Source organism: Gopherus flavomarginatus, unplaced genomic scaffold (genome assembly GCF_025201925.1).
Source record: "Gopherus flavomarginatus isolate rGopFla2 unplaced genomic scaffold, rGopFla2.mat.asm mat_scaffold_34_arrow_ctg1, whole genome shotgun sequence".
Classification (NCBI taxonomy): domain Eukaryota; kingdom Metazoa; phylum Chordata; order Testudines; family Testudinidae; genus Gopherus; species Gopherus flavomarginatus.
This window is the reverse complement of record NW_026115061.1, coordinates 4,940,772-4,967,912: the sequence shown is the minus strand read 5'-3', so window position 1 is coordinate 4,967,912 and position 27,141 is coordinate 4,940,772. Positions and strand designations below refer to the sequence as shown.

Here is a 27,141-nt window from a genome sequence, read left to right as displayed (position 1 = left end):
CTCTTATCACCAGTGGATTTTGCCTCCCTCGTGAGGTGTAAATAAAATAAAGAGGAGACAAGGTGGTTTGGCGCAAACAAAGGTAAGTGTAGTGAAGGTAAAGGTACAGAAAACTGGGGGAACAGAGGAAAATGCAAACCATTAATACAATGAAACAGTGACTGGCTTTGGGAGCTTAACGCTCAGGCCCATAAACCCTCCCTTGGAAACTGGAAAACACTAAATGATGCTCCAGCACAGAAACCTTTCCCCACTGTTTAGGTGCAGTGGATCCCACGTGCCGGCATGATGCCCAGGACGTTCCACTCTCCAGGTGATTTAGAGCCGTTGAGGAGGAGCACTGGGGAGTCCAGACGACGGTTGAGTTTTGTTGCTGGCAGGGAGGCCCTCTGGGATGCTGGACACCAGGATGGCAGGAATGGTGGTGACAGGCCTCCTATTCCTCAGTCTCACAGCGGGACTGAGGGGGTTCTTCACTCTCCAGCTCGGGAGCACTGTGAAGACCCAACCGTGGACGGGTGACTCAGAGATTCCCTCCTTCCTCATTACTGCGCAACTGTAACCTTTTGTCTGAGCGAGGCAGAGTTTATCTTCATCACATTCTGTCCATCCACTTCTCAAAGTGTCATGTGATGAAGCATTCTCCATTGTCTGTGCTTGCAGATGATGCTTTGACTTCTTTAATCCTCTATCAGAGTTGCTATGACTGGAGCTGAGTATCAAAGACCTCGGAGAGGAATTCAAATGGATCCCAAACACAGTGTGATCATTGGGAGTTTAAATCCCAGGTTCCATTTATTGGTAAAGCCACTTCTAACAAGGTAGCTGTTTTGTCCCCCATTATGGCACAAGTTTAAAATATGGGTAGCATAGAGCCAATATTCATAACATCAACTACAAAAATGAAACATCTAGCAATAGGAGGGAGGGATAGCTCAGTGGTTTGAGCATTGGCCTGCTAAACTCGGAGTTGTGAGTTCAATCCTTGAGGGGGCCACTTAGAGATCTGGGGCAAAAATTGGTCCTGCTAGTGAAGGCAGGGGGCTAGACTTGATGACCTTTCAAGGTCCCTTCCACTTCTAGGATATTGGTATATCTCCAATTATTACCTTTAGCATAATTATAATCAGCCAATCAGAACCTCTCCATAAACCCCTTACACAACAACCTTTCTACAATATTGGTTACAAATATAGAACAGTGGTCGCAACGGTGATCCATACAATTACAGATTATATCAATAACATCACAGGAAGTGACACAGCATCGGTGAAACTGATACTAGAATACTGCCTCCAATTGTGGTGTCCTCATTTGAAAAAGATGTGAAATTGGAGCTGGGTCAGCAAAGAGCCACCAAATGTTCCGAGGGCTGGAGAAAAATGCCTTCTAGTGAACTCTAATGGTCTCGTCTGGCCATAACGTCGACTAATTTCTGAAAACCTGAGTGTAGCATTGGGAGCAGCGTCTGATGTTTTCCTGTCTAGCCGGCTTGCTGCCTAGAACGAACGCTCCTTGACTGGGGTGATCCACAGGGAGTAGCTCAAACCACCAAAGTGCCTGGCCAGGGGCAGGACATTGGCACAGCAAGGAAGGATTGTGGCAGTGACATCACAAAGGCCTTTTGCAGGACCTCAGAGTATTGGTCAATGGTGGTGGGGAGGTGGTGACCTCACAGAGAGATGCTGACATCAGCCAGGTTGGACAGGGGCAAGGGGCCAGGGAAGCCTCAGAGACCCCTGTGGCTTTGCTTCAGCAAGTCTCCTCCAGGTCTCTCTTTGAGGACTGGGAGAGTATTTGGGTTCGCATACATGAGCGCCAGGAGGAACCTCTTCCAAGTTTTCTCCTTCCCTTTTAGTGATTTTACTAGAAAACAGCCGTCCCTGTTTAGAAGGTAAGAGCCTCCTCGAGGTTTGAAACCTGTTCAGTTTGATCCATCTGGTGACAGTTGAATTCTAGGTGTGGAAAACACAAGCTTAAGGAGGCAGAATTTTATTGCGCACCTGGGATTTCTCCCCTTAGAATCACTGGGGACATTAGGGTTGGTCCTTTTTGTTTCACCTCTTCCTCCATCCCTCCCTTCCTCCTTTCTCTTCGTCTCTTGCTTCCTTTGTCCTTTTACCTGTTCCCCTCTGAACACCAGGAGGGTGTGTGTGTGTTACAGGGAAGTGCTCTGCAGCTCCCACTATGGGAGGTCCACCCAAAAATGTGGGGCTGAAATAGTGCTCGGACAGTGATCCCCACCAGTGACCTGGGCCATCCTTTGGGCTCTCTGGTTAGAACCCTCAGCCTCCCATCCCCAGTCTCTACCCTGATTGGCTGAGCAGGGGGTTATTGACAGGGAGGAGACTCAGGTCCTTGTTGTTCTCTTTTAAGACCAAGTAAATAAGTCAGAACCAGTTCTATGTTTGATGAGTTTTGCTGCTTCTCTGCATTAATGGTCTCTGAGCAGTTCATGATTCTCTCTACATTGCAGTTCTCCTCAAATATTTGCTGAATAATTACTGTCACTGTTGTTGGTCTGGAGCTCATCTGAGAGCACTTTACTCAGGTCATTCAATGTATGAAATTCAAGATCCAATGGTTAGTTTGAAAATCAGGGCTCTTAGGTCCTATTCCCAACTCTGCCACTGACTGGGTGTGTGACCTAAGACAAGTCAATTCTCCTTCCTCAGCCTTAGCTTCTCTCTCTTTCAAGTAGAGATAATAATGATCCGCTCCTACCTACCTCACAGTGCGTGGAGGCAGGGGCGGCTCTAGGATTTTTGCTGCCCCAAGCAAAAAAAACAAATTTTGGCTGCCCCCGCCCCAGCCGGGGGCTTCCCATCACGTGCTCCTGCTGACCAAGCCCTGGGCTTCCCCCCACTGGCAGCCCCCTGCCACCCCAGCCCTGGGCTTTCCCCCCACACACCCCGTGCCAACAACATAGGTTTGTTCTCCCCAGTCCACCCAGGCTGAGCTGCTCCCGTTTATACTCCATCTCGAGTTGGAACATGCCCAGAGATGGTGAGGGGTGTGGCCTCTTCAGCCCACAGGGTGCAGTTAATCCTAGCAGTGCCAGTGCAGTGTTGATACACCTCATCACAGACAGCATTTCCCAAATTTTGGGATTAGTTAGGAGATCTCTTCAGGAGTAACCTCCTATAGGGACTGGGTCACAAATACCTTGGGAACCAAATACCTGGGCATTTTTCCTTGTTCGAAGTCACTTGCTGTGGAATTCTATCCCTGGATCATCGGAGACAATATTGACATAAACAATTGAACTACCCTGTGACCATGTGCACTTATTTTGATCAGTTGCACCATTTGGGGTCTGCTGCTGTTCACCTTTTCAGAGTGGAGATTTAAAAACAGACTGTTTCTCTGATAATATCTCCAGCAGCTTGGAGTATTCTCTCCTGTTGCCTGAACTGCATTTGAATTTTCTCCATGTCATCATGCAGGGACAGGGGAAAAAACAAACCTAAAGTCAAAAAGTGATGGTCATTTGTCTGAAATTTCCCAATAAATCTGAGCAACAATCTGTCAAACAACACTAACATGCAGGTATATGACCAAGGAGCCTTCATGAAAGATAGAAAATCCATATCACAGAGAGGTAGAAGACACTTTCCATTTTCATTTAAAGTGAAATTCCAGACTAGGTTATATCTGATGTCTCAGAATCAGGAAGAGAAATTCTCCCCTGATCCGCTGAAACCTGCTTCACCCAGTGCTGTCTCATTAGTGTTATTTACAGAAGTTTTAGCACCTTCATAACAGGCGGAAAAAACAGCCGACCTTCCCAGAAGTGGCTTTGCCAATAGAGGGAAAAGGGAATTTGAACAGTGCTTGGGATCCATTTGAAATCCCCTTCCAGGTCTGTGACACTTTCAGCTCCTGCCAGAGTGACTCTGATTTAGGATCAAAGACCTACAAGCACCATTCCCAAGCACGGACAGCCAAGAACATGACCTCACCAGACACCTTTGGAAGTGAAGGAATATGAAGGTGTCATAAACAGATAAGTAAGAGTTAATAGAACAAAGGTGCTTCATATCTCTTTTGCCTGGAAAGGGTTAACAAGAACAGTGAGCCTGGCTGTCACCTGACCAGAGGACCAATCAGGGGACAGGATACTTTCAAATCTTGAGGGAGGGAAGTTTTTGTGTGTGCTGTTAGTGTTTGGTTGTTGTTCACTCTGGAGGCTCAGAGGGACCAGACATGCAACCAGATTTCTCTCCAATCTCTCCAATACAGGCTCTTATAAGTTCAGAATAGTGAGTACTAGGTAGATAAAGCTAGTTAGGCTTATGGTTGTTTTCTTTATTTGCAAATGTGTATTTGGTTGGAAGGAGTTCAAATTGGTATTTTGCTAAAAGGATTTTAATTTGTACTTGTATACTTAGGCTGGGAGGGTATTCCCAGTGTCTATAGCTGAAAGACTCTGTACCTATTCCATTTTTTTAAATTTACAAAGATAATGTTTACTGTTTTTATTTTCTTTAATTAAAAGCTTTTCTTGTTTAAGAACCTGATTGTTTTTTTATTCTGGTGAGACCCCAGGGGACTGGGTCTGGATCCACCAGGGAACTGGTGGGGAGAAAGGAGGGAAGGGGGAGAGAGAGGTTAATTTCCTCTCTGTGTTAGGATTGCTTTCTCTCTCAGGGAGAATCTGGGAGGGGTAAAGGTGGATTTTCCTCTCTGTTTTAAGATTCAAGGAGTTTGAATCACAGTGATCTTCCAGGGTAACCCAGGGAGGGGAAGTCTGGGAGAGGCAACGGTGAGGGAAAGGGTTTACTTTTCTTGTGTGAAGATCCAGAGCGTCTGGGTCTTGGGGGTCCCCAGGCAAGGTTTTGGGGGGACCAGAGTGTACCAGGCACTGGAATTCCTGGTTGGTGGCAGCGCTACAAGTACTAAGCTGGTAATTGAGCTTAGAGGAATTTATGCTGGTACCCCATCTTTTGGACGCTAAGGTTCAGAGTGGGAAATTATGCCATGACATGGTGTGCAGCATATGGGATAGATAGAAAAGATAGAATCCAAAAGCCAGTGAGGTTTTTATTTCTCTCCCTGCTAGCTATCTGCAGGCAGACTGAGGTTTAGGTTTAGAAGCAAAAGCCAGTAGGAATTTTTCTCTCTCTTTCCCTGCTAGCTGTGTGTAAACCAGGCTAGAGGAGATTCTTTTAAAAGCAAAGGTCGGAAAGATTTTTTTTTGGTCTCTCCCTTCTGAGTACTCTGAAGGCAGAGGCACTAGGGTTTAACAAGGATCTCTGTTAAACAAAGGGACTCCAGATGTGAGTTACCATACACCAGCAAAACACATTTGCAAATGAATGGTTTTTTTCTTTCTAACTCTGTCGGGAATAGCTAGGAAGAAGGAGTTAAAAAAGACTCTGTTGCTAAGCAACTCTAAGGAGGCAACAGAGAAGCAGGATTTCAGGCAGTAAACAGCAGAGGGTGCCCCAACACAAGAAAACAGAAACCATGACTACTAAGGACACCTTGAAACAGGAACGGGCAAAACTGGGGGCAGAGGCACAAATCAAAGACGTAGACCACAAGCGAGACATGGAAAAGAAACTACAAGAACTAGAAATAAAACAAAAAGAGATGGAGCTGAGAGAAAGAGAAAGAGAGGCTGACCACAGGAGAGAGCTGGAGATAAAAGAGAAAGAATTGGAACTCTAGAGAGAGGCCCACCGGCAGGCCCTAGAATTAGAACAGGCTAAGCCGAAGGACACAGCCAATCCTACCAACCCTTCGCCAGTTATCGTTCCACATCCCAAGAAATTTCCCACCTGCAAGGCAGGTGATGACACTCAGGCCTTCCTAGAAAATTTTGAAAGGACCTGCCATGGGTACATCATCTCTGAAGACCAATACATGATAGAGCTGAGGCCACTGCTCAGTGGACCCTTAGCAGAGGTGGCGGCTGAAATGCCTAAGGAGAACATGAACGATTATAAACTTTTTCAAACCAAGGCCAGAATCAGAATGGGGCTAACACTTGAGCATACCTGTCGGAGGTTCAGAGCCCTATGGTGGAAACCGGATGTGTCATTCACCTGACACGCCTACCACATTGGAAAGAATTATAATGCCTGGATATCAGGAGCCAATGTTAAATCTCTGGACGACATGCACCTCCTAATACAATTGGAGCAGTTCTTAGAGGGTGTTCTGGAGGAAATAGAAAGGTACATCCTAGATGGGAAGCCCAAAACGGCAACTGAGGTGGGGGAGATTGGAGCCAGATGGGTGGAAGTGGCAGAAAAGAAAAGAGCTACTATCAAGGGGAGCGAATATCACCGAGGTCACACCGACAATAAACCCTATACCCGAGGGCAACCCAAGACCCCACCTACAACCCAAGGAAAGCCGCCGACTCCCTGTTCTCTCACCTCACCAATCTCCAGTAACCCACCTCGGCCCAGTGACCAGTCAGCTAGGTGATGCTTCAAGTGTAATGAACTGGGACATATAAAGGCCAACTGCCCCAAGAACCCCAACCGAGTCCAGTTCATTATATCTCCATCACTCCAAAGATCCCCAGGCCCAGACGCCTCTCAAATACCCTCGGAGTGAAGGGAAATTTTGAGAGTGGGCGGAAAGAAGGTTACCACGTGGAGAGACACGGGGGCACAAGTGTCAGCTATCCACCAATCCTTGGTGGACCCCAAATTCATCAACCCAAAGGCCTAAGTGACAATTTATCCCTTCGTGTCACAAGCAGTAAACTTGCCTACAGCTAAACTGCCTGTCCAGTACGAAGGCTGGTCAGGAATGTGGACTTTTGCAGTCTATAACAATTATCACATCCCCATGCTACTGGGGGAAGACTTGGCCAAACAGGCAAAGTGGGCCAAGAGAGTGGGAATGGTTACACACAGCCAAGCCAGGCAAGCTTCCAGACCCATTCCTGTTCCTGAACCGTCCACAGGGGCCCCATCTGTGTTAGCAGAGACCCAGACAGAAGTAGTGGACCCGGATCCCCTGCCAACGACTGCTACAGCCATAGTACCTCCAGTCCCAGACCCGAACCTGGAAACGCAACCAACACCAGAACCATTGCCAGCACTGATGCCAGTGCTTGCAAACACATCCTCAACCCCAATGCCAGAGGGCACCAGCGAGCCTGAACTGGCAGAAGCAGCAGACAACCCTACCCAAGAGGCTCAGCCCGAGCCTGGAATACCACCTGGTGCACCAGCAGAGAGCGGTTCACCAGCCACGAAAACAACCCCATCACCTACATCGCTTCCAGAGGGGCCAAGCCCAAGTCCACAGTCTAAGGAAGAACTAGTGTCTCCAGCCTCCAGGAAACAGTTCCAGACTGAGCAGGAAGCAGATGACAGCCTTCAGAAAGCTTGGGCGGTGGCACGGAGCACCCCACCGCCTCTCAGCTCTTCTAACCAATCCCGGTTTGTTATAGAACAAAGGCTTTTATATAATGAGACTCTTTCTGGTGGACACCGAGAAGACTGGCATCCACAAAAACAGTTGGTGGTTCCAACTAAGTACCGGGGGAAGCTCTTAAGCTTGGCCCATGATCATCCCAGTGGCCATGCTGGGGTGAACAGAACCAAAGACAGGTTGGGGAAGTCTTTCCACTGGGAGGGGATGGGCAAGGATGTTGCCAAGTATGTCCGATCTTGTGAAGTGTGCCAAGAAGTGGGAAAGCCCCAAGACCAGGTCAAGGCCCCTCTCCAGCCACTCCCCATAATTGAGGTCCCATTTCAGCGAGTAGCTGTGAATATTCTGGGTCCTTTCCCAAAAAAGATCCCCAGAGGAAAGCAGTACATACTGACTTTCGTGGACTTTGCTACCCGATGACCAGAAGCAGTAGCTCTAGGCAACACCAGGGCTAAAACTGTGTGCCAGGCCCTAACAGACATTTTTGCCAGGGTAGGTTGGCCCTCCGATGTCTTACGGATTCAGGGACAAATTTCCTGGCAGGGACCATGAAAAAACTGTGGGAAACTCATGGGGTGAATTACCTGGTTGTCACCCCTCACCACCATCAAACCAATGGCCTGGTGGAAAGGTTTAATGGAACTTTGGGGGCCATAATACGTAAATTCGTGAATGAACACACCAATGACTGGGACCTAGTGTTGCAGCAGTTGCTGTTTGCCTACAGGGATGTACCACATCCCAGTTTAGGGTTCTCACCATTTGAGCTTGTGTATGCCCAAGAGGTTAAAGGGCCATTACAGTTGGAGAAGCAGCAATGGGAGGGGTTTACACCCACTCCAGGAACTAACATTCTGGACTTTGTAAGCAACCTACAGGACACCCTCCAACACTCTTTAGCCCTCGCTAAAGAAAACCTAAAGGATGCTCAAAAAAAGCAAAAGGCCTGGTTTGATAGACATGCCAGAGAGCGTTCCTTCAAGGTAGACCAGGTTATGGTCTTGAAGGCACAACAGGCCCATAAAATGGAAGCATCATGGGAAGGGCCATTCACGGTCCAAGAGCGCCTGGGAGCTGTTAACTACCTCATAGCATTTCCCAATTCCTCCCTAAAGCCCAGAGTGTACCACGTTGATTCTCTCAAGGTCTTTTATTTCAGAGACTTGCAGGTTTGTCAGTTTACAGCCCAGGGAGGAGATGATGCTGAGCGGCCTGACGGTGTCTACTACAAAGGGAAAAGTAACAGTGGCATGAAAGAGGTGAACCTCTCCACAACCCGGGAACATCTGCAGCGGCAATAAATCAAGGAGTTGATGCACTCTCCCGTGAAAGTTTCCCAAAATCAACTGGTTAAAAATTGTCCTTACAGTGTGAAGCATCTTGTAGTTGTACATAATTAGTAGCATATGTAAGGGTGCATGTGTTTATTGATCTGTTTATTCTAGAGTGCTAGAGAGAAATTACTGCCTGTGGGCAGCGATTTGGGGGGCGTGTCATGAACAGATAAGTAAGGATCAATAGAACAGGAGTACTTCATGTCTCTTTTGCCTGTAAAGGGTTAACAAGTCCAGTGAGCCCGGCTGTCCCCTGACCAGAGGGCCAATCAGGGACAGGATACTTTCAAATCTTGAGGGAGGGAAGCTTTTGTGTGTGCTGTTAGTTTTTGGTTGTTGTTCACTCTGGGGGCTCAGAGGAACCAGACGTGCAACCAGATTTCTCTCCAATCTCTCCTATACAGGCTCTTATAAGTTCAGAATAGTGATATTAGGTAGATAAAGCGAGTTAGGCTTATGGTTGTTTTCTTTATTTGCAAATGTGTATTTGACTGGGAGGAGTTCAAATTTGTATATGGCTGGAAGGAGTTCAAATTTGTATTTTGCTGAAAGGATTTTAATTTGTACTTGTATACTTAGGCTGGGAGGGTATTCCCAGTGTCTATAGCTGAAAGACCCTGTACCTATTCCATTTTAAATTTACAAAGATAATTTTTACTGTTTTTTTCTCTCTTTAATTAAAAGCTTTTCTTGTTTAAGAACCTGATTAGTTTTTTATTCTGGTGTGAGACCCCAGGGGACTGGGTCTGGATTCACCAGGGAATTGGTGGGGAAAAAGGAGAGAAGGGGGAGAGAGATTAATTTCTCTCTGTGTTAGGATTACTGTCTCTCTCAGGGAGAGTCTGGGAGGGAGAGAGAGAAGGAGGGGGGAAGGTGGATTTTCCTCTCTGTTTTAAGATTCAAGCAGTTTGAATCACAGTGATCTTCCAGGGTAACCCAGGGAGGGGAAGCCTGGGAGATACAACGGTGAGGGAAAGAGTTTACTTTCCTTGTGTTAAGATCTAGAGGGACTGGGTCTTGGGGGTCCCCGCGCAAGGTTTTGGGGGGACCAGAGTGTACCAGACACTGGAATTCCTGGTTGGTGGCAGCGCTACAAGTACTAAGCTGGTAATTGAGCTTAGAGGAATTCATGCTGATATCCCATCTTTTGGACGCTAAGGTTCAGAGTGGGGAATTATACCATGACACACCTATTTACTCAATTTAGAATTCTACAGGCAGCATAGTTTCCTCTTAAAATGAGAAAACAGCATGAAAGCTACAGTTATTAATGTAGCCAAGAAGGATACATTAAACGCAATTTCAAAATGACTGATGACAAATGTCTAAAAATGATTCTACTGGGTGGGAGATAAGGCAAAAAAAGGGGGCAAGGAAACTTGGATGATGAATAAAGGTATAAAGTTATTACTGCTCAGGTTCTTCAGAGACCCCACAGCTTCTAATAACCCAGGGGACAGGACTTCTTACCCAGCAAGGTCACCGTCTCATTGTTCTCCTGCATGACATCCCTGTAGAGGGCTCTCTGAGTGGGGTCCAGCAGAGCCCCCTCTTCCCTGGTGAAATACACAGCCACCTCCTTGAAGGTCACCGGCCCCTGAAAGAGCAAGAGTCCAACACTCAGGACCTGCTGCCCCACACTCATGAGGGAGAGGAGCCAATCAAATGGAAGCTCTGGGTGGCTCACAGTCAGAGTCCCACCCCACCCCACTCAGAGCAGCCAGGAAACGTCAGGGTGAGGGGACGAAGCGAGAGCCTCTTGTCTCTCCCAGCAGATCCATCACCCCACTCGCCACAGACGGATACAGGAGATGGATCCCCTAGCAGGGTGCAGGGAGAGCTCGCTGGCAGGGAGCCCAACACTGTTCTCATTGTAAAGAGCTGGACAGCGCCAGACTTAGTGGGGGGCAGACTACATGACGGTCCAGGGGGGCCTTGATGTGGGGCTTCCTCCAGCAGGGGTGTCCTGTCTCTTCTCTCCCCACTTCTCTTCAGCTGTCTGCCAGTGCAGCTCTTCCTGCAGCCCTGCCCCCTCCCCACACTTGGAGCTGCCCCTGCCAAGCTGCTCCCAGGAGCCTCCTGTGTGCTGCGCAGGGGGGGTTGCTGATGTCGGGGTGGCCACACCCTCCTGCCTCTGTGCCCAGTCTCTGCTGAGCAGAGCTGGGGGGACAAGATTCTGTGCTGCTGCCTCTGGGTCAGGAGTGGGAGCTGCTGGCCCCTGCTGCTGTGTGAACGAGCCTTCGGACTAGTGAGTGCCGCTGTGCTGGAAATGACAGCGGGCTGTGTCTCACCCTCCCCCAACACACACACACACACCCCACAACAGACACTTCAATTACTGTTATTACTTCTTTTTACTTCCTGTCAAAATGTGCAAAGTACATATAACCCCTGTAATTTTATTCTTTCCCATTCGGTCAGGATGACAGTGCTGTTAGTTTAGCTTTTTAACTGGTCTGTGTATTTCATCATTTTATTTCTGTCTTATGCTTAAATTCAGTCCTTTGAGTAATGAGTTCTAAAATGCCTCACCTGTCCTGGCTGCAGTAATTATCATTATTACTGTTATAACTGTATTGTGCTTTGTCATTCATTATTTACAATGGTACAATCAAATAACAGAATCGAAAACTTGCTTGTACTTACCTTAGCAGGGCTTGTTTAAAAAAAAGAGCTAAACTCAGAACTTCAGACACTGTGCAGATGAAGATCACTTATCTTCAAACTGTATTTTTAAATCTGTCTGTAAAGTTACTTAAAATGTCTATGAAAATAAATGCAGCTCCAAGTACCATACTAACAGCAATGATGGAGTCAAATCTTAGTGAGTCACATACAAGATTGTGATATGCAGAGAACCAGGCACACGCAGGGCCATGGAGTTCTTATAGCACGTTGGGGGCCTTAGAAAGAAAAAGGTTAAGTACCTTCCCCAAGCCTCATTTGTGGGTGCCCCCTCACATCTCACAGCAGCCGCTGGTTAATCAGGTCAGGTTCCAGCACTGGGATTCTGGTCCGTTTTCCTAGCCCCACTTAGGTGGGTTGTTTCCTGTCCCACAAATTAGAGCATTTCCACCTTCTAACCTCATGGGTCTGTTCCTAGAATGGAAGCCACATATTAAACCAGTCCCAGGAGGTTTGCTACACCCTGGCCTCCTCCCATTCTCCACCCTGGGAATTTTTTGATTTATTCCAACCTCCAATCCAGACTGCCCAAACCTCCCACCTCCTGTGTATTTGCTGTCCCTCCCCTCCAGCAGGAGCCCACCAGCCCCCTCCACCGATAATCCCTACCTGAATGGGCTCCTCTGCAGCTGTTTCCCTTCCCTGTCCCATGGGAGGATGGGATGAGCTGGAGCGAAACATTGACGACATCCTGCAGCCTGGCAGGGCGAGAAGGGCAGTTGTGGAGGTCTCAGAACAGGCTTTAGTTCATGTCACATCACGATTCCCCTAGGATCTTTCCCTGCACAGACACAGCCTAGATTCTGCCATGCTGGGAACATGCTCCATCTCTTTATTGCAGGGGAGACCTGCCCCTCCTGCCAGGCTAAGCCCACAGGGAGATTTTTCAGTCTCCCCAGTAAGAAAGTCTCTGAACAAAATGCTAGAAAGGAGCAGAAGCAAAGGGGCTGGGCAGGCTCCTCCTTTCCCCTCCTGTTCAGTCATGTCCTGTTTCTGGCAGAGATCGGCCACCTCATCTCCCCCCCAGAGGCAGCCATGTCTGCAGGCTCCTCCAATCAGCACCTACTAACCACCACCCACGTTGGGGGAGTGACCCAGGACAGCAAATTCCCACCTACCCAAGGACAAATTGCTGCAGATAAAACGGGCTGGGTTCACATCCCAAAGCTGAGGAGAATTTAAGAATTATGGAGAAAATAGGGCAAAATAAGAGACTAGAGAGTCAATAATTTTAGGGAAAATGAGGGAATCTCCTTGGATTTTCTAGCCACATGTGGGAATGGGAGAAAAGAGGAAGAACTAGAGAGAATTGTTATCAGGTTTTGAGACGGAAAGAAATGGCACAAACAGGAAAAGGATGCAAGTAGCTCACCCCCGTGACCATAGGCGTGAGCAGCACATTTCATTAGGGGGTGCACCCAGGGAGCCCCATCCCATCCACTGCCTCCCACTTACTGACCCCTGCCTGCCCCCCTCAGAACCCTCAACCCCCCCTGCTCCTTGTCCCCTGACTTCCCCCTCCTGAGACCCCCCCCACTGTAACCGCCTCCCTAGGACCCTGTCCCCTACCTGTCCCCCTGACCCTTATCCACAGCCCTACCCCCAGACAGACCCCTGGGACTCCCATGCCCCATCCAACCGCTCCCTGCCCCCTGACAGGACCCCCCCAGGACTCCCGACCCATCTAACTCCCTCTGCTCCCTGCCTGCCCCGACCCTGCTCCACCCCCGCATCTCCCAAACCCTCAACCCATCCAACCCCCCTGCTCCTTGTCCCATGACCGCCCCCTCCAGAGACCCCCCGACCCACTAATCACCCCCCCAACTATCCAACCCGCCACCTCCTGGCAGCTCTGTCCAGTGGCTGCTCTCACCCACCCACCCAAAGTGGCAGAGGAGGTTCCCTCTCCTTCGGTGGGAAGGTTGCCTTGTGGTTAAGGCACCGGAATCAGGCTCAGGTGTTCTGGGTTTGAGTCTCTGCTCTGCCACAGACTCCCTGCTTAGCCTTGGGAAAGTCGCTGCACCTCTTTGTGCCCTAGAGCCCACCTGCCAAATGGGGCCAATGCTGATCCTGCCTCCTGGGCTAAATCCATTCATGGCTGGGTGACGGTGGGGGAAATGGAGATACCAACATGGTGAGATTGGGGCTGAATTTCTCCACAGCCAGAGAATGAGACCCATCTCCACATGGGGGATGGGAGCGAGAAGGGCTCAGGGCAGCTGCACACAGAGTGGGGTCAGGGCTTCAGCCTTGCAACTTCTGCCACTAAGGTGGCTGGGGAATCCCGAGTCGGGGACTTCAGCCCCACATCTTCTGCCAGGGTCCAGGGCTTCTCCTCCCTGCCCCAGGGTGGCTCCTCTCCCCCTTCACACTCCCCCCACTGCAGCTCCTGCAGGGGACCGGGGCATCTCCTGCCCCCTGCCCCATCCCCAGTGTGGCTCCAGCCCAGTTCGGGGCTTCTCCTCCCCCACTCCAGCTCGGCTCCTCTCCCCCACCGCCCCCTGCCAGTATCTGGAGCTTCTCCTCCCCCCAACCTCCCACTGCCCCCAGCCCCAGCCTAGCTGCTGTGGCTGGAGCCGAGCCTGGAGGGCAGGGAGCAGCAATTCATGCGGAGGCCATGGCAGAGCCATCAGCCCGAGAGGTGAGGGGCAGCCCCAGGGAGCAGGGCGGGCTGTGCTGCTGCTGACCCCGCACCCCCGCCCACTCTGACCCCTGAGGCTGTTTGGGTGGGGGGACTCACTCAGACCCCACAGGAGCAGGGAGGGGGGAGCAGTTGAGTGGAGCCTGCCCAGCAAACAGCTGATCGCAGCTGTGCGCAGGCTGCCCCCAGGGAAAAGCTTAGCTGGATGTAGGTATCTGTGCCCCCATGAACCGCTAAGTCCTCCAGGGACCCCTCCAGCCTTGACATAGGTATCTGTGCCCCCCAAGAACCCCATAACCCCCCCAGGAACTACTCCAACCTGGACATAGATATCTGTGCCTTCCAAAAAAAGCCTAAGCCCTCCAGGGACCCCTAGAGCCTGGAGATAGATATCTCTGCCGTTCGCAAAACCCCCTAATCCTCCCTAGAACCTCTCCAGACTGGACGTACATATCTGTGCCCTCCAGGAACCCCCAAAGTCCCCCGGGACCCTTCCAGCCTGGATGTAGGTATCTGTGCCCTCTCTGATGCTCTAAGCCCCCAAAGATTCCCTATAGCTTGGACGTAGGTATCTGTGTCCCCTACAATACCACTAAGCCCAACCAGGGACCCCTCCAGGACATACAGAGGTATCTGTGCCCCTTACCAAGTCCCTAAACCCCTAGGGATCACTGTGCTCATCACAACCCCCTAAGCCATCCAGGGACCGCTCCAGCCCGGACGTAGGTATTGGTGTCCTCCACGAAGCCCCTAATCCCCAGCAGGACCTCTACAACCTGGACACAAGTACCAATGCCCCCAACAACCCCCCTAACTCCCCTAGGGTCCTGACCATCCTGGATGTAGGTATCTGTGACCCTACGAACCACCTTAAGCCTCCCTGAATGCCTCCAGCCTGGACGTAGCTATATGTACCTCCCATGACCCCTAAGCCCCCCAGGGAACTCTACAGCCTCTACCTAGGTGTGATGCTCTGTGCATTACCCTGCGTTGCCACATGGTGTCACTGTTGCTCCATGCAGGAAATGCTCTGGGCATTACTCTACGTGGCCACACGGTGTTACTGTTGCTCCATGCGGGAAATGCTCTGGGCATTACTCTGCGTGGCCACACGGTGTTACTGTTGCTCCATGCGGGAAATGCTCTGGGCATTACTGTGATGGAGTAGGGACTGTCTGTGTGGGGGATGGGAGAGCAGCGGGTGACTTTAGGTGAGGGACAGGACCTAAGCCTGTAACTCGAGCTAGGCAGGGCTGAGAGAGTGAGCACCTTTGCTCGGGAAGCTGGACACAGGAAGGGGTCGGCTGGAGGGAGTTAGTTCAGTTTTGGTTTGAAGCTCGGTTGTTGGAATTAGGGGAATCCCAAACTGGTAACTAAGTTTCCTGAACCCCCAGAAGGACTCGATTGAGGTGTCCTCGTTGTGCCCAAAAGCTCTGCTGAATCCTTCCTTCCTGTTGGCCAAAAAAACCTTCTGTTTTACTGGCTGGCTGAGTCACTGTGTGTCCCAGGAAGAGGGATGCACGGCTGGATTCCACCACACTCCATGACACCCCCTAAGCCCCTCTGGGACCCCTGCAGCCTGGATGTAGGTATATGTGCCCCCCACCGAACCCCTGAGCCTGCCATGGACCCCTACACCCTGGAACTATATATCTGTGCCCCCCACCAACTCCCTAAGCCCCCCAGGGACGTCTTGAGCCTGGACGTAGGTGGAAACCTTCTGCCAGGCTGAACTGATAGCAGCAAGGACTGGGTTCAATACATAGGGGTCCCTTTCCTACAAAGTAATGCAAACCAGCTCGAGCCCCCACCCAGTGACATGGGAAAATTTTACATACGCACCCCTAGGTGCCTCAGAGAGGCAATACTTCCCCTCTCGCAAGCACAGAGTCTAGGTGTAGCAGAAAATGTTTAATAACGTGAAATAAACAACATAGCATTAAATTGGGAAAACACCTCAACTAGGCCGTGTCCTTTTCCCTGGGCTCTTGAGTCCAGCAATCCCCAAATCACCTCAAGACTCCAAAGTCCAATACCTCAAATGTTTCAAGAGTCCAGAAACCCCAAAATCACCCACAGTCCCGCAGCCCCAGAGTTCAAGTGTCTATCTGCAGGGTTTTCCCCCCTGCCAGATTGGGTAAAAAGGGGCACCTCACGTGGTCCACTGCCGACTGCCCTGCCTCTCCGTGGGATTCTGCTTCTGCCTTCCCCACGAACTGCTCAGCTCGGTCCACCAGCTGCTCTGCTAGCTGACCTGTGATCTGCTCCAGCTGTCTCCAAAAGCTATTCAGCTCACCTCACTCCATGGACCATTACAACCATCCAAAAAACTGCTCCTCTCCATCAGCTGCTCTGCTCTATAATATAGCTTCAAACTCCGCAACTAGTTAGCACAGCTCTTTAGTCATTTCAGCTCAGAAACTTGGTACTTCAGTTCTTAAGAACAATAAAAAATTAACTCTACTATTCAACTGTCAAAAAAAGAAAAAGGTGCAATTGGTGTTTCCGGTTCACCCAAGGAGCCCGCTCCCTTGTCTAGCGAGTGCCACTCAATTGATGGTGAGAATCCCTGTCTCAAAGCAGTTTCACAGTTCCTCATCCACACAATCAGGGTGACAACACTCCACATCTCATGCCCCAACAACAAATAAACTGGGAATACCACAGCTGCCAAAGCAGCCATCCCAGGCTGCCCTGGCCGTGTCAGGCGGGGTGGGTGTGTCTATGGAAACACGATCAGCCCCTGAAATTCTTTTCCACACTCGCCATAATTCACCACCAGATGTCAGGGTAGAGTTCATCCTGCTTCTGCTTACATAGGTATCTGTGCTCCTCACAACCCCCTAATCCCACCGGGACCCATCTAGGCTGGATAAAGGTATCTGTGCTCCCCACAAACCTCTAAGCCCCCCAGGGAACCCACAAGCCCTGAAGTAGGTATCTGTACGCCCCACACACCCCCTAAGACCCACAGGACCCCTCCAGACTGTAGATAGGTATCTGTGACCCCCAGCGCCCCACAAATACCCTCAGGACCTGTACAGCATGGATGTTTGTATCTGTGACTCCTACAAATCACCTAAGCTACCCAGGGCCCCCTACCATTGGGACGTAGGTATCTGCTCCCCTCCCAACACACCTAATCCCCCCCGGGACCCCTCCAGCCTAGACGTAGGTATCTCTGACCCCATGAATCCCCTAAGCTGCGATAGGACCCCTCCAGAATGGACATAGGTATCTGTGCCTCCACAACCCTCCTAAGTCCCCCAAACCCCCTCCAGCCTAGACGCAGGTATCTGTGCACCCCACAAATCCCCTAGGCCACAATGGGACCCCTCCAGCCTCGACATAGTTATCTGAGCTCCTCCCACCCCCCCTAAGCCCCCCAGAACCCCTCCAGCCTAGATGCAGGTATCTGTGCCAACATAAACCCATTAAGGCCCCCAGGACCCCTCTTGCCTGGATGAAGGTATCTGTGCCCCTCACAAACCCCTAACCCCCCCCCCCAGGATCCCTATAACCTAGACGTAGGTATCTGTGCACCCTCACGAACTCACTGATCCTCCTAGCGACCCCTACAGCATGGACGTAGGTATCTGTAACCCAAAATGCCCCAAAGCTACCTTGGGACCCCTACGGCCTCGATATAGGTATCTGTGCCCCCCCCCACAACTCCCTAATACCCCCAGAACTCCTCCAGCCTGGACACAGATATTTGTGACCTCCAGGAACCCCCTAAGCCCTCCCCACGACTTCTGCAGCCTGGACATAGGTATCTCTGCCCCCCACAAGCCCCCTAAGACCCATAGGGTCCCCACGAGCCCGGTTCTTGCTGTGTATGCCATAAAACCCCCCTAAGCTCCCCAGGGCCCCCTCCAACCGGGACGTAGGTATCTGCGCAACCACAACCCCTTAAGTCCCCCAGGGACCCCTCCAGACCATACGTAGGTTTCTGTGCCCCTCACCAACTCCCTAAACCCCCAGGGACCACTACAACCTGAACGTATGTGTCTGTGCTCACCACAAACCCCTAAGCCGTCCAGGGACCTCTCCAGCCCGGACATAGATATTTGTGTCCCCCATGAAGCCCCGAATCCCCACCGGAATGTCTCCAGCCTGGACCTAGCTATCTGTGCCCCATACAATCCCTAAGCCCCCCAGGGATCTCTACAGCCTCTACATAGGTGTGATGCTCTGTGCATTACCCTGCGTGGCCACACGGTGCCACTGTTGCTCCATGCGGGAAATGCTCTGTGCATTACTGTGATGGGCTAGGGACTGTCTGTGTGGGGGATGGGAGAGCAGGGGGTTAATTTAGGACCGGACACGTGCTCAGCCTGTAACCGGAGCTAGACAGGAGGGAGGGGGTCAGCACCTTTGCCCGGGAAACTGGACAAAGGAAGGGGCCGGCTGGAGGGAGTTAGTTCAGTTTTGGTTTGGAGATGGGTGGCTGGAATTCAGGGAATCCCTGGGAACTAAGTTTCCTGAACCCTAGAAGGACTCGATTGAGGGGTCCTGCTTGTACCTCCAAGCTCTGCTGTATCCTTCGCTCCTGTTGTCCATTAAACCTTCTGTTTTACTGGCTGGCTGAGAGTCACTGTGAGTCCCAGGAAGAGGGGTGCAAGACCGGACTCCCCCACACTCCGTGACAGACCCTAAGCCCCTCCGGGACCCCTCCAGCCTGAACTTAGGTATCTGTGCCCCCCACAAGCCCCCTAAGCCCCCCAGGGACCTATACAGCCAGGACATTGGTATCTGTGCCCCATATAGACTCCATAAGCCCCCCGGGACACTCCAGTGTGCACGTAGGTATATGTGCCCCTCAGAAACCCCCTAACCCCCCATGAACCCCTACAGCCTGGATGTAGGTATTTGTACCCCCACAACGCTCCTAACCACTCCAGGACATCTACAATCTGGACATAGATATCTGTGCCCCTCATGAAACCTCTAAGCCCCCCTCGCACTGATACAGCCTGGACATACGTATCTGTGCCCACGCGAACTCCTAAGACCCCCTGGTACCTCTACAGCCTGCATATAGGTATCTTGGGCCCCCACAAATCCCCTATGACTCTCAGGATGCCTCCAGCCTGGACATAGGTATCTATGCCCCCCGCTAACCCCCAAAGCCCCCCTGGTACCACTACAGCATAGCTGAAGAAATATGTGCCCCCCATGAACACCTTAAGCCCCCCTGGGACCCCTACGGCCTGGACGTAGGTAACTGTGCACCTCAAGGCCCCTAAGGTCCCCCTAACCCCTACAGCCTGGATGTAGATGTGACCATGCTGCCTGTGGGAGCCAGCTGAAGTCACTCAATCAGGGTGAACTGCAAACAAAACAGGGCAGACAAATCCCAAACGCTGGTGGTTATTTCAATACTTAGATTTACCACGCCAGCACAAAACAGCTTCTGTAGCACCTCACTGGTTACAAAGAAGTTTAAACCACGCAGTTCCCTTAAAGTACCCAGCCTCAGGCCTCCATCCAAACACACCTGTCAGATATGATGATGATTGCTGAAAATCTTACTTCATCATATAAAAGAAAAGATTCTTCCGATCCCAAAGGATCAGCCACATACTCAGGATCAATTATATGTTAGATCTTACGTAAAATACATGCTATAGCCAATTCTTATTAACTAAGCTAAAATGTATCAGAAAAGAAAAGAGAGAGAATGTTGGTTAAAAGATTAATAGACATATAGACTTGAATTCTCTTCTTGAGGTTCAGATACATAGTAGAGGTGAGCTTGTAGTTGCCAAAAGTCCTTTTAGAAATAGTCCATAGGTTATAGTCCAATTTCCATATTCAGGGTGGCTCCAGTCAATGACTGGGGATCTCAATCCTTGTGGCTTAAGGTTTCCCCGTCTTGAAACCCAAAGCAGATATGAGATGAAGAAGGATCGTGTCCCAGGGTTCTTATACATTTCCAGAAGCCTTTGGGCCTGAGAAGACAATAGGCTTAACTCTTCTTTCAAATATCCTGGCAATTAGTACAGGGTAATTTATTCATTAAACTGTTCAGATACAGGTTACCACAACCTTCAAAGAGACACATAGACAATAATACTATTTCACTCAAGTATCATCATAAATGTTAATATTCCTTTCTTGCTCTTTGAATTAAAACTATAGCAATAGACAAGACTTGTTTGCTGATATCACAAGACCTGAGCAAACACCTTCCCTTCTACCTCTAACAATGCAGACTTGCATTTCAAAGCTCTGTTCATTTACATAACTTGCTAACCAGTTCTTAAGGTTCACCCACAGGTCAGGTCAGTCGGTGAGGAGAGTTAATTAACTCTTTCTGGTCCTGTCACCTTTCAATGAGATATTAGATTATACTTATAATGTCACAGTCGTGGTGAGTTGACAACTGCAGCTCCCTTAGACTCTGCCTGCGCCTCTCACCGAGCTGGAGTACAGCAGTTGAGGGGAGAGTTCTCGATGTCTTGCATCTAGAGTAGACGCGATATATCAACCCCCGCTGGATCGATCGCTGCCCACCGATTCGGCAGGTAGTATAGACATACCCCGGGTATCTGGTGATCGGAGCTGGACCCTGGAGGGGGACACATTGAAGGAATTCAGGGGTTAAGGTGCCTCTATTGTCAACTGTCAGGGCTGCTGTGGCTCAGAGGAGGGTGCTTGACTGCCTGGCAGGCTTAGGCACCGCAAGCCTGGGAGGCAAGAGGAGTGAAGAGGCACCGGTGTGCTCGGGGTGCTCGTGCTCGGAGCAGGGGTGAGCTGGGGCATAGAGGGGTGCCGCAGGGCAAAGCGGGGGAGATGCCACAAGAGGGACGCCTCAGGGTGGAGGGGGGGAGCTGCCACGGGTGAGGTTCCTCAGGGCGGGGGCGAGGCAGGGAGGGCACAAGGTAAAAGTTTATCCTAGGGAGTGAAACATCCTTGCACTGGCCCTGCCCCATGACCTGCCTGCAGCCATCCCTGCACCCCCTGCCCTGCCCTGCCCTGCCCTTCCCTGCCCTGCCCTGCCCGCAGCCATCCTCTGTCTCCAGTCAGCCCTGCACCTTCTGCCCTGCCCGCACCAGCCGCATCTTCCCTGCCCTGCCTGCAACCAGCCCCACAGCCAGCCCGACACACCCCCTGCCCTGTATCCAGCCAACTCCTGCCGCACCCCTCTGTGGCCCTGCCCAAAGCCAGCCAGCCCCCACACACCACCAGCCTGCACCAGCCCTGCACCCCCTGTCTGCAGCCAGCCCCACACACCCTGCCTTGTCTCCAGCCAACCCCTGATGCACCCCCCTGCCTGAAGCCAGTCAGTCCCACATCCCTTGCCCTGCCTGCAGCCAGACCCTACCTCCAGCCAACCCCATGTCCACTGGTGCCCTGCAGTTCCCAGGGCAGTAACCGTGCACATCTGCTTCAATGAGGGGGCCAGGGAGCAGCTGGGACCCACACATGTGCACACCCTAGGGTGGCCAGACAGCAAGTGTGAAAAATCGGGAAAGAGGGTAGGGGGTAATAGGATCCTAGATGAGAAAAAGACCCCAGAATTTGGACTGTCTCTATAACATTGGGACATCTGGTTACCCTAGCACACCCCTGGGACTCCTGAGTTCCATTACTGGGTTTCCTATTGGTTCCACTGCTGGTTGTTTTCCTTTTCCTGGGGGACTTTGGGCAAGTTGCTCCCCCCTCTAGGGCTCTGTCCCCAGCGGTCAAATGGGGATTTCATACTTTCCCGCTATTGGAAAGTGCTGGGAGAATCCCCCAGCAAAAGCTGCTCTGAGAGTGCCAAGCAGCATCTGACCATTCAAGGTCGGAGCTCGGTACCTGGGAGGAGTGTTTGGCTCTGGGGTTTCACTTCAGCCCAGTCTAGAGAGAGGGGCCCACCTACGGAGTTTGGCTCAAGAAGACCAAGTCTCCAATTTGTTAAAGATGTTTTGAATTCCAATCCTGTGCTCCTAAGTGCTTGGTGTCAGTTGCAAATTTTAGAAGCATGCTCTCCACTGCATTTTCCAAATCATTCATGAAGCTACTGAATAGTACCGGACCCCGGACTGATCCGTGCCGGACCCGCTATGTACACCCTCTCCGTTGGACAGCCAAACATGGAGAAGGGCTCCTGGAGTCTGGGCCTTCAACCAGCTCTGCACCCACATTACACTGATTACAGCTGGACTGCATTTCCCTCGTTTGTTTGTGAGAATGTCCTACGGGACTGTGTCAAAAGCCTTATCAACCCAAACTAGATCCCATCTCCTGTTTACCCACCTCCACCAGGCCCAGAACCCTGCGAAAGAAGGAAAGAGGATTGGTTTGGAATGATTTGTTCTTGACAAATCTATGCTCACTAGTTCTAAGAACCAAATTATTCTGTAGGTGCTGCTGACAAACTGAGTGTTTAAGAATGTATTGCAGGATCTCTCCAGCTATGGCAGTGAGGCTAGCTAGTCTGTAAGTCTCAGGGGTCTTTTTGTTCCCCTTTTGGAGAAAGGTCCTGTCTTGTTCATGGATGGGAAGATGTTCTTTTTCAGGGATCTCAGACTAGTACTGGGGCACAGCACCTGGTTTGTCAAGGCAGCAAAAATGGAGGCAGGAAGCTCTTCTCTCCTGCTGGCAAAGAACCCCAGGTACCTAAAAGACAGGGCCCCGACCATTTCTTTTTTCCACAGACTAGACATTTTAGCAAACTTTAGAATTCCTTGGTGCTAAACACTGTGAAACTCCCCTTTCTCCTTCACACAGGGCTTTAACGCCCCTTATCTCACTCAGGCTCATAACTGCCCAGAGTTCGAGAACTGTCCCTGTTCCCATTGGACAGATGGGAGGAGCCTGAGGTCCAGAGAAGGGAAGTGACCTCCCCAAGCGCCTACACAGCAAGGTGGTGGCAGAGCCAGAAAGAGAAGCCACCAGTCCTGACTCCTGTTCTAACAGACAACAAACCCCCCCAAAGGCAGAGATAGGGCCCAGGAATCGAGATGGTGGGGAAATTTCATTGAAACCATTTCTGTCAGAAAATCCCATTCAGGCTAATCCAGTTTGTTTCTCAAAATCATAACAAGTGGGATGAAAGTTCTTTGCAAAAATATTGTATTGCAAAACAAAAGCATCTCCTGTTTGTCAGAGTGTGTTAAATTGTCTCATCGCACACAAAGAGGAGACACTTGGATCTCAAACATTAGATAAGATGCTTCAGTCTGAGCTAAGTCGTTGCTGCTCTTAACAATTTCAAAATAAAAAAATGCAAATAAAATAGATGATTTCAGGTATTCTATTATGTGTTAATCTGCTCTGAGTAAACGTGATAGGACACCTCATATTATGCCCTACTCCTCGTGACACTCTCCAATGGAGCCCCGTCCTCCACCCACCGTCAGGTAGGTGCGAGCGGATCATTATTATTTCTACTTGAAAGAGGGAGAAGCTAAGACTGAGAAAGGAGAATTGACTTGTCTTAGGTCACACAGCCAGTTAGAGGTAGAGTTGGGAATAGGACCCAAGAGCCCTGATTTTCAAACTAACCATCGGATCTTGAATTTCAGACATTGAATGACCTGAATAAAGTGCTCTCAGATGAGCTCCAGACCAACAACAGTGCACAGTAATTACTGAGCAAGTATTTGAGGAGAACTGCAAGGTTAGAGAGAATCATCAACTGCTCAGAGACAATTAATGCGGAGAAGCAGCAAAATTCATCAAACATAGAACTGGTTCTGACTTATTTCCTTGGTCTTAAAAGATACCAACAAGAACCTGAGTCTCCTCCTTGTCAATAACCCCCTGATGAGCCAATCAGGGTAGAGACTGAGGATGGGAGGCTGAGGGACCTCACCAGAGAACCCAAAGGATGGCCCAGGTCACCGGTGGGGATTACTTCTCGAGCACTAGTTCAGCCTCACATTTTTGGGTAGACATCCCACAGTGAGAACTGCAGATCACTGCCTTGCAAAAAAAAAAAAAGAAAAAAAACAAAAAAAACCACATATAGACTCTCTCTCTCTCTCTCCCTCCCTCCTAGTGTTCGGAGGGGAACAGGTAAAAGGACAAAGGAAGCAAGAGAAGAAGAGAAAAGAGGGAGGGAAGGAGGGAGGAAAATGTGAAACAAAAAGGACAAACCCTAATGTCCCCAGTGATTCTAAGGGACAAAATCCCAGGTGAAGAATAAAATTCTGCCTCCTTAAGCTCGTGTTTTCCATGCCTAGAATTCACCTGTCACCAGATGGATCAGACTGAACAGGTTTCAAACCTCCAGGAGGCTCTTACCTTTTAAACAGGGACGGTTGTTTTCTAGTAATATCACTACAAGGGAAGGAGAAAACTCGAAAGAGGTTCCTCCTGGCACTCACGTCCGTGAACCCGAATATTCTCTCAGTCCTCAAAGAGAGACCTGGAGGAGACTTGCTGAAGCAAAGCCACAGGGGTCTCTGAAGTTTCCCTGGCCCCTCGCCCCTGTCCTGCCTTGCTGATGTCAGCATCTCTCTGTGAGGTCACCACCTCCCCACCACCTTTGACCAATAGTCTGAGGTTCTGCAAAAGGCCTTTGTGATGTCAATGCCACATCCCTCCCTTGCTGTGCCAATGTCATGCCCCTGGCCTGGACCTTTGGAGGTCTGAGCTACTCCCTGTGGATCACCCCACTCAAGGAGTGTTCGTTCTAGGCAGCAAGCCGGCTAGAGAGGAAAACATCAGAAGCTGCTCCCAATGCTACACTCAGTTTTTCAGAAATTAGTCTACTTTCTGGCCAGAAGAGACCATTAGAGCAGCTAATCTGACCCCCTGCGTATCACAGGCCTCCTGTATGACACAAGAACTACTCTGGGGGCAAACACATTCCAGAAAGGCATCTAGTCTTCATTAAGCGACATTAGGAGATAGAGAGTGGGAGTGCTGTTGGAGGAGTAGGTTTTTGTAGTTTGTGGTGTTTGTGTGTGAGTGAGTGTGTGTGCAGGCTGCTAGGGGCTGTGTGCTGAGAGCGAGGCTGAGCCCTGAGTTGGGGGCGGGGCTTACCTGAGGGGCTATCCCTCCCCCCGTATTGTTTTGCAATACGGGGGGAGGGATAGCTCAGGGGTTTGAGCATTGGCCTACTAAACCCAGGGTTGTGAGTTCAATCCCTGAGGGGGCCATTAAGGGAACTGGGGTAAAAATCTGGGGATTGGTCCTGCTTGGAGCAGGGGGTTGGACTAGATGACCTCCTGAGGTCCCTTCCAACCCTAATAGTCTATGATTCTATGATTCTATGATTAGGGGTCCTATATAAGGAGCCAGGCACTCAGGCAGCGGCACAGTCAGCTGCAGTGGTACAGGAGGTGGCGAACAGAGTGGCTAACAGGGGAGTTTCAGTGGGAGGTTTCAGGGGAGACCAAGGCAGAGAAACCGGGAAGGCAGACTAGGGAAGGGGCAGGGGTCTGCCAGCAGCCCTGCACTTGCCGGTGGCCTGCGGTGCGGTGTGAGCTGTGGATTGCCAGGCACAGAGTTGCAGCGCTACGATGGAGGCGGAGGCAGCAGGTGCAGACACACTGAGGATGACTGGGTGCGGCAGCTGCGGCATGTACATGGTCCTAGAGGGAGCACCTGAAAGGAGTTTCATCTGCATGAAGTGTCGTCTGATAGAGCTGCTGGAGGAAAAGGTAAGGGGACTGGAGATGCAAGTGGAAACTCTGGCTGAGTTTAGAAGGGGATTTGAGCAGATGATGGAACACAGACATGATGAGGCACAGGGGACAAGCTCAGACGAGCGGATAGAAGCAGGACCAAAGGACTCTGAGGAGGGGCTGCTGGGTGAGGAAAGTGGACGGTGGAAGCATGTGACTAGGAGAACCAGGCAGAGGAAAAGACGGGCCAGTGATGGACAAATAGAACTCAGGAACAGGTTTGCTGAGTTGGGAAATGAAGATGGAGCACAGCAGGCTGCTGAAGGAGAAAGGGCGAGGAAGAAGAGGCAAGCAGCTAGTCCTGCAGAAGGAGGGGAGGAGTCAGTGGAGGCGATATCAAGTACAAGCCCTAGGAGGATTGTAAGGGTGAATACAAATCGAGAGGAATCACGGCCAGCTGCTGTGGGGGATAGACTGCAGAATCGCACAGTCGCCAGGAAAAGGCAAGTCTACGTGATTGGAGACTCTTTACTGAGAAGAGTAGACAGGCCTGTAACTAGACCTGATCGGGAGAACAGAAGGGTGTGCTGTCTGCCAGGGGCTAAGATACAGGATGTGGACTTGAGGCTGAATACGATCTTAGCGGGAGCGGGAAAGAATCCGTTGATTATCCTCCATGTGGGAACGAATGACACGGCTAGTTACTCGCTGGACTGTATCAAGGAGGACTATGCCAGACTGTGGAAGAGGCTTAAAGACATCGAGGCTCAGGTGATCTTCAGTGGGATTCTGCCGGTTCCTAGAGCGGGGCGACGAAGGAGTGACAAGATTATGGCGATCAACAGATGGCTCAGGGAGTGGTGTTATAAGGAGGGCTTTGGGATGTACGGTCACTGGGAAGCATTTACGGATAGACAACTGTTTGCTCAGGATGGACTTCATCTAAGCAAGGAGGGAAATAGAATTCTAGGATGGAGGCTCGCCGACCTCATCAAGAGGGCTTTAAACTAGGAAGTTGGGGGAGATGGTTGGGAGATGTTCGGGAGATCTCCACGCCAGAATATAACCTGGAGAGGGAAGTAAACAAAGTGAGAGGGGATACCCTTGTGGCCCCAAGATTTGATCCAAGGAGGAATAGTGGAGTAGAAACCAGAGTAACGGGTGATGCTGGTGGTAGAAAGTTTGTGCACGACGGGGGAAAGAATGTCACTGACGTCAAACGCCAAAAATTAAAAGGTCTGTACACTAATGCGAGGAGTCTAGGTAACAAGATGGAGGAACTGGAGTTACTAGTGCAGGAAGTGAAGCCGGATATTATAGGGATTACCGAAACCTGGTGGAATAGTACTCATGACTGGAGCACGGGTATTGAAGGCTATGTGCTGTTTAGAAAAGACAGGAAGAAAGGCAAAGGTGGTGGAGTAGCCTTGTACATCAATGATGAAATTAACTGTAGCGAAATAAGAAGTGATGGAATGGATAAGACAGAGTCTGTCTGGGCAAAAATCACACTGGG

General features: G+C 50.5%; 2 protein-coding genes across 2 annotated transcripts in view; one reads left to right on the top strand and one right to left on the bottom strand.

Moving 5' to 3' along the window:
* LOC127042164 (zinc finger protein 679-like) overlaps positions 1 to 27,141 on the bottom strand; it is a 316,167-nt gene that overhangs the window by 39,532 nt on the left and 249,494 nt on the right. The window contains exon 2 of the mRNA XM_050935778.1: positions 10,203 to 10,329. Coding sequence (XP_050791735.1) covers positions 10,203 to 10,329 — 127 coding nt within the window. The remainder of the gene's footprint in view (positions 1 to 10,202; positions 10,330 to 27,141) is intronic.
* The window catches only part of LOC127042191 (uncharacterized), a 57,076-nt gene continuing 34,302 nt past the window's right edge, over positions 4,368 to 27,141 (top strand). Inside the window, exon 1 of the mRNA XM_050935813.1 lies at positions 4,368 to 8,381. Coding sequence (XP_050791770.1) covers positions 6,769 to 7,818 — 1,050 coding nt within the window. The 5' untranslated portion in view covers positions 4,368 to 6,768 and the 3' untranslated portion in view covers positions 7,819 to 8,381. The remainder of the gene's footprint in view (positions 8,382 to 27,141) is intronic.